The 14,868-nt window shown below is 43.9% G+C and overlaps 2 protein-coding genes across 7 annotated transcripts in view; one reads left to right on the plus strand and one right to left on the minus strand.

The window, feature by feature from the left end:
- The window catches only part of MAEL (maelstrom spermatogenic transposon silencer), a 157,918-nt gene that overhangs the window by 128,231 nt on the left and 14,819 nt on the right, over positions 1 to 14,868 (minus strand). The window lies entirely within an intron of this gene.
- The window catches only part of ILDR2 (immunoglobulin like domain containing receptor 2), a 59,606-nt gene that overhangs the window by 24,775 nt on the left and 19,963 nt on the right, over positions 1 to 14,868 (plus strand). For 2 of the 5 annotated variants that reach the window (XM_004269704.3, XM_049715719.1), the window contains exons 4-5: positions 11,422 to 11,478; positions 14,221 to 14,367. The exons of 1 other annotated variant lie outside the window; for it this stretch is intronic. In XM_004269704.3, the coding sequence (XP_004269752.1) occupies positions 11,422 to 11,478; positions 14,221 to 14,367 (204 nt within the window). The remainder of the gene's footprint in view (positions 1 to 11,421; positions 11,479 to 14,220; positions 14,368 to 14,868) is intronic. 2 more of the 5 variants (XM_049715721.1, XM_049715717.1) reach the window with 2 other exon arrangements.

Genomic DNA, 14,868 nt, shown 5'->3' on the forward strand with positions numbered 1-14,868 from the left:
AGGTAACCTGTAAGTCCAAGGGTATTCCTAGCTTCAAGCATGGCTGAGTCCCAGCGTTCAGATTATGTTTTAAAGAATCTCTATCTCCTCTGTGTTAGCTGCATTCTTGGACAGGCTGTCTGCAAACCTGGCCCCTAGCAGGTCTTTAACACCTTTGCTCTCAGGAGGATAAACTGCCTCTCTCCACAGTGTCAGCAAACGTCCTGTTGTTGCGGGGTGGCATGTAGGGTACCACCAGCCCCAAATGAACCATATGAATTGAAGGCAAAAGGGTAAAGGACCAGCTTCCTAAAGAGAAGTTGGACATTTGTTTCCAAATGAAGAAGAAAAGAATGCCAGGCAGGCAAAAACACACAGTGTTAATATTTTGTGGAATTCATCAATTTCTGCTTCTTTTTAGGCCAAATGCCATGCTATTTCAGGAGGCCAGAAATAGGCTTGTTCCCAGCAGGTCCTTGTGAGTAGGCGCTAAGTTGGGATTGATTATTCCCTGTGAAGAATAATGCCACAGAATGTGAAGGTAATGCCACAGAATTACCTTTGTTTTCCTGTCGTGCTTCTATTTTTCCTTCCATTTCCTCCTGTGACTTATCCAGAAGTAAACATATATTACCCAGACAAGAGGTGGAGAAACAGGCATGCATTAATTAAAAAAAAAAAAATCACATTATTCACAATACTGCGCCTGAAAGTGTTATTCCAGTCTAAAATCAACCTTTCTGCCCATTAGTATTAAAAAGCCATTAAGAACATAATAAGAAATCAGGGAATTCTTGGGAGGGGACATCTCGGAATTTGTCACGGGCTTTAGGGATTTTTGATGGAAGTCTGTTTCTGTGGCTGTGCAGAAATACTCAGGCACTCACCCCCGTGTCAGTGCTGCCTCAATTTGAATCCTGTCCTACCTCCACCCCCAGGTGGAGTTCTGGCTGTTTAGAAAGGCTACTTGTTGCCAAGACTCCCCTTCTCTTCCTCTTTACCAGCCCTAGCCTGTGCTGCTAACCAGGAGATTTGCCGATTAAAAGGGCTTCAGCTCAGAGAGTTCCCATGGCAACAGCCTCCTCCTCGGAGGTCTTTGTTGCCTGCTCAAACTTTGATCTCTGAGAGTGGCTGCTGCTGTTTCTCTCCAAGATTTACAAACAGAGGAAGAGGGGGAAAGAATTGGAGGAGAAGAAAGAGAAGTTGACTCCTGGCAAAAGGGAGAGAAGGAATTAATTACCGAGTCACACTCTAGCCATAAATCTGGGGGTTACTCCTTTGGAATATCTTTCCATTTGGGCTGTGCCCACATTTTCCTTTGCAGGCTTGATTATACTTCAGATGTCTTGGCTTCACATGAAAGACGTCAAGGGGAGTTGATTCCTCTAGCAGGATGGACCTACCCTATCTATCTTCGGATTTCCTGAAGACCTGAGATAACTGCACTGCCTCCCATGAAAGTGGGGACACAAAACTTATAATGGGAGGGAGCTTTTTAGGCCCCAGCCCCGCTGGCTTTTCTCCCAGCTGGCCTACTCTGCCCTGAGCTTACCTAGATGCCTCTGTGGGTTTTGGTTTTGAGAAGAACCAGAAAACTGTTGAAGGGGTGGAGGAGAAGGCGGAGGCAGAAAAGTCAACCAGGCATCAACTAGCATCTGATTCTGGTTAATGGCTGCCAAAAATGAACTTTCTACCATCTGAGCAGTGGAGTGGGGTTTGGGGTTGTTCCAAAGACTAGGGATCATGCCTTTTACCCTTTGCAGGAAGCCTCTTCTGGCCTTCAGACCTCTCCACGGCATAATCGCAACCTTGCTCTTTGATAGGCACCATGCGATAGAGTCAGTTTTGCTTCAAGCGTGATTTGCGTTTGAATTACGATTTAACTTTTAACCAGTCTCTTTTGCATACTATGTCCCTAGCACAGTGAGGATACAAAATTTTAAAATGGCACTGTTTTGTCCCTATGAAAATTACTGTCTTTTGGTAAAGATAAGCATTATATTTCTGAAGCAATGAGAGAACAATACAAGAAAAGATTAAAACTATATTTGATATTAAATATCTAGGCTACTGATTCTCAAGAGGGACCTCTTTGGACCCCCACCCAGACGATACTTGGCAATGTCTGGAAACATTGTGGTTGTCCCGTCTTGTGGGGTAGCATGGCATCTAGTGGATAGAGACCAAGGAGGCTGTTGAATATCCTACAACGCACAGGGTGGCCCTCCTACCCCCAACAAAGGATTATCTGGCCCCAAATGTGAATAGTGCCAAGGTTGCAAAACCCTGATCTTGACCAAAGGTCAATCTGGTTACTGGATAAGATCCACTGTGAAGAGCATGGGCTTTGGGGTCAGATATCTGTGGACTCAGTGCATCAATATAACCTTCAGTAAGTCAATGTTGACGAGTCTTGGTTTCCTCCTCTGTAAAAATGGGGGAGGGAAAATGAAAGTCACATGGAAGACCTAGTATGAGGATTAAATAACACAGAATACGAACTCAGTAAATGTCAGTTCCCTTCTCCTACCGTTTCCTATACCCCACATCTCATTGCCAGAATGTCATCCCTAATTTGAGGGAACCCTCTTCAGGGAATTCTGTGTTCCGGGACTCCTAGAGAGCTGATTTTCTTTTCGCCCGTTCCATGGGCAGAGGCTTTAATGAGCCATCTGTTAATTGGCAATCCTATTACTAATAGATTCATGTTTTCTCAGTGACATCTGTGCAGTGCCTTGCGAGTGGTGACCCTAATCGGCCCTGTGGGAATCTTTCCGCTAGTGGGTTTCAGGGTGTTCTGTCCCAGCATGCCGACCTTTGGTTGCTATGTTTTGGTAGCTGTTGGAAGCCCCCGTTTCTCAGTTAATTGCAGGGTGTTTACTACCTAACCTAAATACAAGGATTAGGTCACAGAGGCCATTTGATGAAGTCTGGAAGGGTTTGGGGAGCACCTAAGGCTTGGATTAGGATCTAGATGGGCCTGGAAAGACTTTTGATAGTGTGACCTTATCATTTATTGTCCAAATGAGAATACTCTTGAGAGTGAAAAGGGGAGACTTTTACTAATTTATGTCAAGACAACAGGCATACTGGTATGATGGTCACCCCATCTTTAGAGATGATCACCTGGAAAGTTCTCCTTTTGATTGAAGAGAACAGAAGATCCAGAGGAGCTGGGATCAAATTAGTTTCAGCTCACCTTCACCTGCTGCACCCTGGGTGTTAGCTGGCATTCTAATTATGGGGACCTAGGGATGTGCACATCTCCATTCACTTACTAGAAGCAAAGGGGCCCGGCAAAGAGGTGGTGGTTTGCAGTAACAGTTGTTCACTGAAAAACGTGTGCTGAGATTTCTGCCGGGTAAACGGTGTCCTTTAAGGTTCTTCACTGCCCTGGGTTTGTGAAGAGAACAAACGAGGTGCTGAAGGCGCCGTTTGCCCTCCCCTCAACCCCAGCCACCCAGTCCCGCTCTGCGACTGCTCTCCCCTCCCTCCCCCGCTCCCTCGAAGCCTTTATCCCGCCTCACTATTTTTGCTTCACTTGTTGCTCATCACTGTGGGAGGAAACTCGGCCTTCAATTAGTGAGCATTCCTGAAGCCCGCGGTTGCCGTGGTTACCCAGGCGGGAGCTGGAGCAGCTGGGTCAGCCCGCCGGCCGCATTGTAGTCGACAGAGCCGGGAGGCGGCAAAAATGCGAAGCCGGTGCGCGGGAGGGAGGGGACGGGCCCCGCCGAGGGGAGGCCCTGGAGGCCCGCGGGAGAGCGGGTGTCGCCGAAAATCGGCTCAGCCCTGGAAAGAAAGAATGGCAGCCCTTGAAAGCCGGTCAGGAGACAGCCATGGCATTTTTCTCCAAAGCCAGCTGCCGCTATTCAAGTGTGCAGGTTTGAGTTCACACGGTGCAGTGCCTCAGAATTTGCTCTGGGAAATGCTCCATGCTCACGCCCCTCACACCGAGAGGGGGCTGGCCACGGAGGAAAGGGCAGGAACTCTGACAACCCGAGACCTACCAAGCTGTGTGCCCCTCCGTGTCTGCCGTGGACCACCTGGGCTTTTTGGGTTAAGGAAACTAGCCGTTCTTGTTATCTTTGCATCTGAAGTGTCTGTGCAGGTCTGATGGTTGGAGCACAGGGAGCTCAGGAAATCACACTGGGCACCAAGAAACTCAATTTCCTCCCTCCATTAAATCCCACCCCGCTCCATATCATTTTGTAATCAAATCTAACTGTCTTAGTCATTTCATCTCAGGCCAAGTTGAGCACGTTATATTACTAATAACACTTTGCATCTACTCACTCTTGAGGGCTAGGGGGTTGGATCACTATAGCACTTTGCAAAGGCAGAGTGCTTTGCAATCATTTTTATTATTGTTTATTAGTTTATAGCAGCATGGTGAATGCCTTTTAATTAGCTCATACTGTGTTATGATGTATTCAGTAATCATTTTCTGGTCACAGCTTTAAAAGGTGCTGAAATCGTTAGCCATCTCCAACACTCCTATATCCAGACATTATACTTTAATTATGTAAGTAGAGCAGTAATGCCACAAACATAAATTTCTGTGTTGCTCACTGCAGATACTAGGAGATTAGAAATGCTGCACATGTCTAACATTTCTAAATTAAGAATAAGCAAAGCTTGAGGGGGAGTGAGATACTGGGGAAAAAAGATAGGGATGGGGGTGAGTAGACCCAGGTTCTACTCCTGGTTTATTAGTCAGCTGTGTGACTTTGGGTAAGATTCTTATGCTCTCTGAGCTTCAGGTTCCTGAAAACATGGAGTGGGTTATGGATTAGATGACCTCCGAGATCCTTTCTGGCAATACAACCTGATTTTAGAATTCTGTGTGAATAGAAGTCAGTGCCTTAGGCCAAGCTTATAATCACTGCCGAAAAGCCTGGAGCATTTATGAACAGTTAATTGTAGATGGTCTGATACTACTCATTTTGTGGAGAGAATTCACTGGGAGAATTATTCACTATAATTTAAAGTGAGCTAAAACGAAAGGGACAAAGAAAAAAAACACACATGAAATGCTTAAATACATAGTTTACATATAAAAGAAAGGGAGGCTATATCCACATTTGTGATGGATAATCATAATCTTTATTTATTGAATGCATGGTTGCCGTAGGCATATAGAATAAAAACAGGGATGTGTGTGCCCTTGGGAAATTTCCAATGTGGGGGGATTCCAAACAGCCATAGAAACAACTTGACACTTAAAAGGGCCAGAGAAAAACATCTGCTCTCCTCAAAGATTTAGGAGAGAAACCTTTTAGAGGGTTAGGATCTGAGAGGTCACGGGTGGCTACAGTACATCCCTGAAAATGGATCCAGGGCATCTTAGGAAAGCCTGGAAGTGGGATGAAGCCCAGATGTCCATTAAGCAGAAGGGAAAAGAAGGGAACCTCAAGAAGCTGGGGAAGAAAAACATTCTAGATCATCCCGAACAGAAGGTTCATTTGTATGATATATCGGCAAAACTGAAAAGGACTCCAAGTTAGTACGTTTCAAAGAAATGAATGGAGATAACTGTGCTGTCAGCAGTGTTGACATCACAAGGACAAAGGCAGTATTGTTTTCCCTTCTTTTCATAAGGTCCAATGCATTAAATAATGTGTCTTTTGTCATCAAATAATTGAGTAGCTGATCTAGGATCTGAAAACAAGTTTGTCCTACATCTAGAACTTGGACTAATGATCAGAGCTTGGATTTAAGTTTTAAGACTAGAGACAAAAACCAATTTGGGGCACATATTGTATCTCTGTGTAATGGCCGCCTTGAAAATACCCTAGCCTCGTGGCTTTCAGCTTGTGGGGGTGGAATGAGGCGGTGCTTCAATCCCCTGAGATGGCAAGATGGCATTTGGGGATATTCCAGTGAGTAGAGGATGCTCCTGGCATTAAGCCCTGAGTCCAGGGGTGCTAAACGTTCTCCATTACATAGAATAGTGCTGAATGAATGAATGGTTCCTTCATATGCTCATTAAGAGTCCAGTTGAGCTGGATAAAAGGCACTAACATGAGCAGTAAATCAGAAGCCCAGCATAGAAAACAATGGGGATTTACTACTGGGAAAAGTTCAAGGTCCTGACGGGTGAGGTGTCTCCTCATGCCACGCTGTTGGGGAGGCAGCGGGGTTTCCATCCTGCTAGTGGAGGCACATGTAAAGGAATCATGGCAGCTGAGAGACAAGTGCTCTCATGAAACCGGGACCATGGAGGAGGATGCAGCCTCTCACGGCAGTATTCTTACATGGCTCTGTCGGAACATATTTCAGAGTCTTGTAGACTGTGTGTGGTAAGAATTTGAATGAAGCAGAAGATTGAGAAGTTCGTTAGCTGGTTATCTTAGTAAAGAAGGTAAGTACATCCTGCATTGAGGGCCTGACCGGCCAAGAAAAGGGTATCAGAACCTTGGGGAAATGTCACCGGGACATGGTTTGTTGTGAAATATGTGAAGATAACACCATGGGTAGGAGAGGAGTGGGAAACCAGGCAAGGACTGTGTCTCTGAGGGAAGGCCTCATGACTGGGGGAACCTGATGTCAAAAATGCAAAAAAAAAAAAAAAAAAAAGCTAATGAAAACGGGATTTGGCAGGAAGAAAGTCCTTTGACCTTGGTAAGTCATGTGACCCAGAAGCAAGAGAAGTAAAGCCGAATTCTTAGCCTCACACTGCTGGACAAGCTGCGTGGGCGAGCCTGAGGCTTTCAAGCATAGGGATCAAGTCTTGTTCTTCTCTGCGTGTCCACCAGGCACAATATACATTTCTTTGTTGAATGAATGAATTGGAGACATTCCAGAAGTGAACTTGTTCTCAGGAATATGTACCGAGAGTCCAGTTGGGGATAACTTCAAGGTGTCAGTGGCAGAAAACAGCTGAAACAGGGAATTATATAGGTAAAATCTGTAAGTTGTTTTATCAAAGTGATTGTTTCTGCCCTCGTCATTCAACCCAAAATACATGAATGTTTTGGGCTATGATGTTTGTGACCGTATGGAATGATACTGACACTTGCATGTGTGCGTGTACAAACTAGTAGTATGCCTGACTCATTTGGTCTATTCATGTGGAAATTTCTTAAAAGTAATGGATTCTGCAAGGTTTGGGGAAAACTCTTTGAAGTGCTTACGTGAAAACTGTACTTTCTACTCATAGTTTAAGCTGGGGTTTGAAAAGAGTAAATTTGGCTTTCTATTTGCTGGGTCTGTTTTCCATCCTTTTCTTAGACATTAAAGTGACTTGTAATTGCCACTCTAACTGAATCCTGGAAGAATGACAGTGATTCACAAGTGTTGGTAAAGTGCTGCTGAAATCTGGAATGTATTTACTGCAATTGTTTGGACTGTCTAACATCAGACCTTCATTGGATGTGACAGAATAGAGTAGAATAGGAAGAAAAGTTAGAGCATTTCTAAGTGGCAACAGCATTTTTTAGGAATTGTTAAGCAAGAAGCTGGAAGCAAAATGACTTTTAGAAATATAGGATTCCAGCATAAATTCACTTTTTAAAATGCCTTTAGCTCCAGGAAAATATAGGTCATGGTATAAAAGCCAGAGAGCTTTGCTCTCTCTCTCCCTCTCTACTGTTGACATGACATAGTGGTATAATCTGCTATCCCCAAACTCTGAAGACATTTAATTTTACCCACTTTACTGCCATAGTCTGTCACCCACACCACCCTGGGGCTAACACTACACGGGTGCATTATGGGAAGGCTTCCCCATCTTCTGAAGTGTCAGCTATTGGCCGTTGCTTCAGGGAGAATGAGAAGCTTGATGTATGTCTTTCTGTTGGAGTGACAAGCTTTGTGAATCTCCTGTCCATGTTTCTTATTTTAACTTTCAATTACACGTGTAAAAAAAAATCTAAAAAAATGAAAGCCCCTTCATTGTTCTTCCATGATGCCCATTCCAGTGCCCCAGAAATAAGGGCTAACAATTTGGTGTGTCATACTGTTGCTTTCAGATTTTGATTTGAACATAGGTGCCTAGAGCTTATATTCACTAACATTCTGTGTGCAGTAGTGTCAGAACACCATCATGGTGTCGTTCTAAACAGCAGGTGGGGAAATCCAGCTTTTGTGTTTTATCCATCATAATTATATCTGTGTATATATACCCCGCAGTGGTTGCAAGCACATGACCTCTGGGTTCTATACAGTCCCAAAACATATTTTGTACGGCTTGTCCAGTGATTTTTTAAAATCTGTGAATCAGTTGCCAACATTTGAAAATCAGGATATTTCACATAAAAATCTGGGGTCTGGCTAATCTTGAAAAATAGGAAGATTTGCAACCCTGAAGACACTTTTCTGTGAGGCAACAATTGGCTAGAGGTGCGTAGAAGCAGCCCCTAGAGACACAATATGCCATTTGCCACACGCCCAGCTGCTCCCAGTTGTATTACATTTGACCAGCTGCACTTGTTTGCATTATCTACTGGTCCGTATAAATATATGGAATTGAGTTTGCAACTCTGATCACTGAGTATCAGATTTGAGAACTGAAAACGTTATGGATAGGGTGACCATCTAAATAATTGTCCAAATTAGAACCCTTTGGAATTAAAAGGGGTGCTATTAATAATTACACCAGGACAACAGGCATAAACCAGGACTGTCCCAGACAAACCAAGATGTATGGTCTCCCTATTTATGGATCTCTTCATTCAACCGCTTCATTTGACTCATGAGAAAATTGAGTCCTAGAAAGAGGAAGTAATCTGTCCGTAGTGGTCACCAAGTAAACTGATGTCAAAGCTGCTTTCAGTACCCTGACTCCCAGCCAGTCTACTGCTTACTCCAATAGAATATGCTCTATATAATATGTGTGAGTACCATATCCTCCTTGAATGTATGGATTTTTTTATAGTTAATTATTATCACATAGCTAATTTCCTGTGAGAAATTATATGCAAATCGATAGTTTATATCATCAATAACATTTCTGTTATGAATGTAATTAATGATTTGGGCTACAGCACATATAGGGATGTTTAAAACAGTGGTAGGCTTGAGAACTAGAGAGTAAATACAATAAAAGTGTCTCATTTTACTATATACAGTAAGATATATTTAGAAGTACTAATCTGTCCATATTAAAAAAAACACCATTAAGTAAGCGTTTGATAACTGCTTTGCTAAAAGCACAGTATATTGACTTTTTTTAAAAATATTGACTTCTTGATCATTGGCTGTTGGCTGTAATTAATACTAATTATGCCTTTAAGAGATGTCCAAGATCCCAAATCCTTGACCACCTGTCTATTGCCTTGTTGAACTTCCAAGAGATATTTGTACAGAGAACATTCCATGTGAGACCAACACACGCTCTTAATCACTTGCTTGGACTTTGGCCCCAAATCCCTGTCCGGTCGCCTATCCTAGGAAAATGGACTAGACCACGTGTGAGCCTTGGGGAGCCTCCTAGCCTTTCATGTTGGCTTAGGCCAAAGGCTAGCCCATCTCTCCTTCAAGATGCCCTTTTCCAATGACCTACTTGGCTCCCACTTGACTTTCCAAAAGACCTTGCAAGCATCAAACCACTCTTACCGTGTCAGCTGCACAAGATGGAAGACAGAAAGAAGGAAATCCTTCTTGCCAAAACCTAAAACAGAGCTAACTTCAGGACTTCCCTGGTGGTCCAGTGGTGAAGACTACGAGCTTCTACTGCAGGGGGCACGGGTTTGATCCCTGGTTGGGAAACTAAGATCCCACATGCTGCATGGCGTGGCCAAAAAAATAACTAAATAAAAAATAAAACAGAGTTAACCTAGTGGCCCACTCCATGCTTTCTTTTCCTTGGAATGTACTCTGGTACCGATTAACTTTTCAAATGTGGGACCATGACCCATGCAGGAGACATGACTGGGACACATTTTACCACACTGGCCTTGTATAGTTGAGGAGAGCCAAGAAAAATAAAGTGAGCAAAGAGCCCTTTTACCTGACTCCCTAACACCTTGCCCCTGCTGCAGCATCCTCTCCTAGCGCCTCGGAAGAACTTCTTTTTCTTTGACTTTTGTCAGAGCTGCTTTTCTATGGGGTGATTTGATAGAGGAGAGGATCAGTGACCAACTATGACCTTTAGACTCAAAATATAAACCACACACATGGGTAACTTTTTCTCTAATGCACCTCAACAAACTTCAACAGGAAAAGTTTTCTAATGAACCAAAGAGACCAGACCCCTAGAGGTGTGTTTTCTAATAGTGATGTGTGGCTACAGAGCCTTTGAAGTATTAATATTTTGGCTACATTGGTACAAGTAAAAATATTATGAAGGTAATTTCATCTTTTTTTAAAAAAAAACTATTTTAATGTGATTACTAGAAAAGCTAAAATTACTGGTCGCTCACATTATATTTCTACTGGACAGAGCTGTGCTAGAAGCGTATGTCATGCCCATAAGTGAAGTAAGATTCGGTTGCAGGCTTAGGAACCATAGTGACCTTTTGCCATCACAAGCCTCAAAGGAAGCGAGTTTGCTAGTTGTTTCCTAGTGCAACTTGTTTCTTAGCAAGGCTACATTGTGATAGAGAGAACCTGGTACAGGGCAGATGTCCTATTACAGCCTTTATATTTACATGGATATGAGAACATGGTGGAAGCATTCAGCACTTCTTTCTATATAAACCAGGCTAGTTTTTAAAAGGACTAACCTCCTCCCCAACCTCTTCCAGTGTGTTGTTTCCTGCACAGCTCTTTGCTTCTCAGAGCCCCGAGGGGCACCTGTTCTGACACCAGCCCTTAAGCTTCTGTGCCATATCACGCAGAAGGCACTTGGGTCCATACCATGCCAGCTGTGGGTGCCGTATGGAAAAGCCATACCATATACATATGTACAGAGTATTTCTGAAGCCAGAAGGAGTGTCGAAGAGTGTATAAGTGATCTAGCTTTATCATTTCCTTGCCTTTGGAAACTTTAATCATTGAAATATCTTTAGGCTATAAATAGAATCATGTAGGGAGATAATTCTGAGTTAAAACCAAATATGTACTTTTGTTTTTATATGGACATGGGACTGTGTATGGATGTACGAAAATGTAGGTTGAACGTTTGGATACAGACGGGTTTGACTTTCCAATAATATACGTGGAGTAGGATGTATAAATGAATGGAGATGGTATATGTCAGTCTGCTCAAGCAGGTTTTTTCATATTTGAAGCAGAGATTTCCTCCTTCTATAATAGTTGGAGAGAAATGTCTGTTTCTGCTTCTGCCTGGTTTAGGTGCAGAGTTCTTAGATGGCTGCCAAAGATTGATGGAGAAGCTCATTCTCTTGACTGAGCCCAGCCTTGGTGACGTGCATCTCAGAACACAGACAGCATGGATCAATGGCCCCATGTAGGGATGGTGCTAACTGGAGCTAGGCTTCAGGCTGTGTTTTTCCTTTGGAGTAACCTCTTTACTTCTTCTTTTCCTTCCACTTCTTTTAGGCAGGACAGGGCTGCTTGCTGATCTCTTGCCCAGTTTTGCTGTGGAGATTATGCCAGGTATTCAGTCATTTAACTCTGTATTTGCTTAATTTGCTATCCCTCCATCTGTCTTGCTTCTGCATTAGTTACTAATTGCTCCTTTAATTTATTTGTACATTTGTCTATATATGTCTGTGGTATTCTCCAGGATGAAATTAAGCCCATTGGAAGAGCCTTCAAATTGTATTTCTCCTGTTACTAGGCCCTAAAAGAATAATGGTAATTAAAAATAGGCTGAGATGGGGACCCAGTCCTTCAGTGTCAGGTATGCAGGCCTTTTTGCAATCTCAGTATCTCAGCTGCACCCAGATAGCTATAAGTATCCTTAACGGAGTGGTTATTAATCTGCATTCCTTATTCCCTAAGTTTTATGTTTACCCATTCATTAGTGTACAACCATGTTACTCTGAATTGCCTTTTATAACTTTATCAAAACATTTTTTCAAACCTTATGAAAGCTATGCACCCCTCCTCCCTTGAAAAGTACACATTTAGAGATCTACATTGCTTTGTATACAATTTCAGGGGCTGCTTGGCCCCCTAATTCCCTGGGGTCCATGGACCCTATCTCAAGGACACCTGCACCAAATGTACACCTCTTTTTATGTAGCTTCTGTTGGACATACCAGCTAGACAAGCCAACATCAGTTTGATGCTGCACTATAGCCCATCGTGGAAGGAGGATTAGAGAGAAACAAGAATGAACTATGGGAGAGGACATAACCAAAGGCAGGGAATAGGAAAGGATATGATTCAGCCTTGCTTTGGAGAGCTTCTGCCAAAGGGTTAAGAGCTGCTTAATAACTGAGAGCAAAAGAGAGAACAAGATAATCCTGCCGATTGGTTTTGACTTGATTCAGGTTTTAAGAAGCATGCAGAGTCTTCTGCAGAGTCTTCACAGTTGAGCTTCACTAATTATTCTTCCGTGAATTCTCCTGAGCCTTTCCCATGAGCTGGCCAACCCAAATACAGACATTCTTTTCACCGATGTCGATCCCAAGGACGCAAATAGATATTTCTTGGTGATCCGCCTTATCCAGAGTTCCATCAATTTGTACGCATTTGCTCATCACAAAGAAAAACACTGTTACACTGCATTGCTTCATACTAGATGTTATATCCCACAGTCCCGAGGAAAAGTTACTGTATTTTTCATATCTGGTCCTGGTCTCCCGAATTTCTCTCCCTTTTGACTCCAAGAATCCTTTCATGGATAACATTCTTTGTTTCTCCAAGGGAACCTGCCAGTCTTTTATCCTTGACTGCCTGACCCAAGTTGTAGCCACCATACCACACCTCTCATCTAATCCTCAGGGCCCATAACTATCTCAGGCCGCATTGTGTTATTATGTCAGTGCTAAGGCACAGGCCAAAGCCCTCATCTATCTACTGTCCTCAGCAAAAATGTTCTCCAGAACATTCTAGCTGGGTACAAGGCCTTCTCACTTCCTGAATAGAGGGTGACCTGGTTATTTTGAATGTATTTCTGATGGGTGAGTGAGGAGGACCATTCAGGAAACGTAAGTTGTTTGTTTCCTCCCTGAGGAAATTATGTTCTAGACAAAGGTCAAATAACTTTATCATGATCACAAAACCCTTTATATAACCAAAATAGCATATTCGCAAGCTCCAACTGAATGTTCCATTTCACTGAAGGAATATTTAATAACTAAAATTCAAACAAAACAATGTGTACTTGAAGTTGATTGCAAAGGGATTTTTGGTAGATGGTTTTCAATCAAAATGAATTGCTTTAATCTTTTGCTTTGAAAGGAAATCATGGCTCATTCCAGTCCTTCCCAGCCCCCGCCCCCAGTGGGACATTGGATCCTATAGCCAAGTCCCAAAAGCATGACATCAGGTCACCCCGGGGCCACAGTCATTTTTAACTAAGCCAGATGGATTGGTTTCCTTTCTCTTAATCTCTTGGATGGGCAAATGATTTAAATTCACGTTCAGCCTCTGGCAGAGCAGTGAAAATAGCAGACGTTAACAAACATGGTCAGATATACACGTGAGAGCCTTCCCAGTCATCCCAGTCCTGAGCCACTTTAGTCCGTGGTCATGCTGGCTGTGTAGCGCGGTCAGCTGGAGTGTGATCAAACCATTCTTGGGGAACAGGGACAGGATCTTCTCTTCGGAGCCTAAGTCTCTAGTTTTCTTTAGCAAAGGGTTTTGATCTCAGCACTGATGCTGAGTACAGGAAAGATGTTAAGAGGCATTCAGTAGGGAAAACAGATGAATACACAAGGGACCACCTAAATATGTTCTGATTTAGACCATCTAGACATAGAGAACTTTTTCTCAGGACTTAACACTTTTAGGGACAAGATTAACTTGGCTACAAAACATACGAATTCACAGAACCCACCATTTAATAGCTCAGGAAGCAAAGCTCCCCTCTACCTAGCCAGGAATCTCTGCTCTTGTCCCATAGGTGTTCTTACACTACAGTTGGTAAGGTAAGCCCTTTTTCCAGGAAGGGGCCCTGAACCTCCCGCATCACTTTGTACTGGTCATTATGTGTGCTCAGTATGACCCCGGTAACCTTCCTTGCTGTCCACGCCCCGGCCCTGGGAGGGTCTGCACTTCTCACTCTCAGAGTTCCTCCTTAGTCTGCGGGCTCCGTGCCCTGTTATGAGATACTGTCTTCCCCCAGGTCCCTCCCACTCACTCATCTCACAGGGAGGCACTGGTGAGAGGGGGCCTGTCCCGGCGGGGGGCCGCCTCGAGTGTGGGTTTCTCTGTGCGTCCTTCCAGAGTGGGTGTTTGTTGGCCTGGTGACCCTGGGAGTCTTCCTCTTCTTCGTCCTGGTGGGGATCTGCTGGTGCCAGTGCTGTCCTCACAGCTGCTGTTGCTACATCCGCTGCCCATGTTGCCCAGATTCCTGCTGCTGCCCGCAGGCCTGTGAGTAGAGTGATGAGTGTGGAGATGTAGAGTGATCAAAAGAAATGTCACCTCGCCATCAGACAGCTATGTGCCCTGAGCGCCTTCTCCACCGCCTCTCCTTCCACCCCAAAAGCGATCGTTCCAGACTCTCCTCTGCTGGGAGCCCCCAGCTTCCTGAGATGACCATTCTTGTTTGCCTTCTCACCTACAGGCACCTCTCCATGCTTCTGATTTACACCTATCACCCCTGCATTTGGAATCCTCACTGACACTATTGCTGAAAGGAAGGGCAGGTTCAGGATGGTGAGGTTGCGGGGTAAGGCTTTTGCCCTCTCCTCGGGCATCCAAACTAGAGAAAACCTTCTCTGATCATGCCTCGTGCGTGCAGAGAACTCCTCCTTTTTACCAACAGCGTGTGCAAACCACAGCCTTTGGGTCCCATCCAGACACAGATGAGTTGTATTTACTCCTATGACAAAATGGTCCACAAAGGAACTAGTGCTCCTTTGGGCATTCACA

Source organism: Orcinus orca, chromosome 1 (assembly GCF_937001465.1).
Source record: "Orcinus orca chromosome 1, mOrcOrc1.1, whole genome shotgun sequence".
Lineage (NCBI taxonomy): Eukaryota > Metazoa > Chordata > Mammalia > Artiodactyla > Delphinidae > Orcinus > Orcinus orca.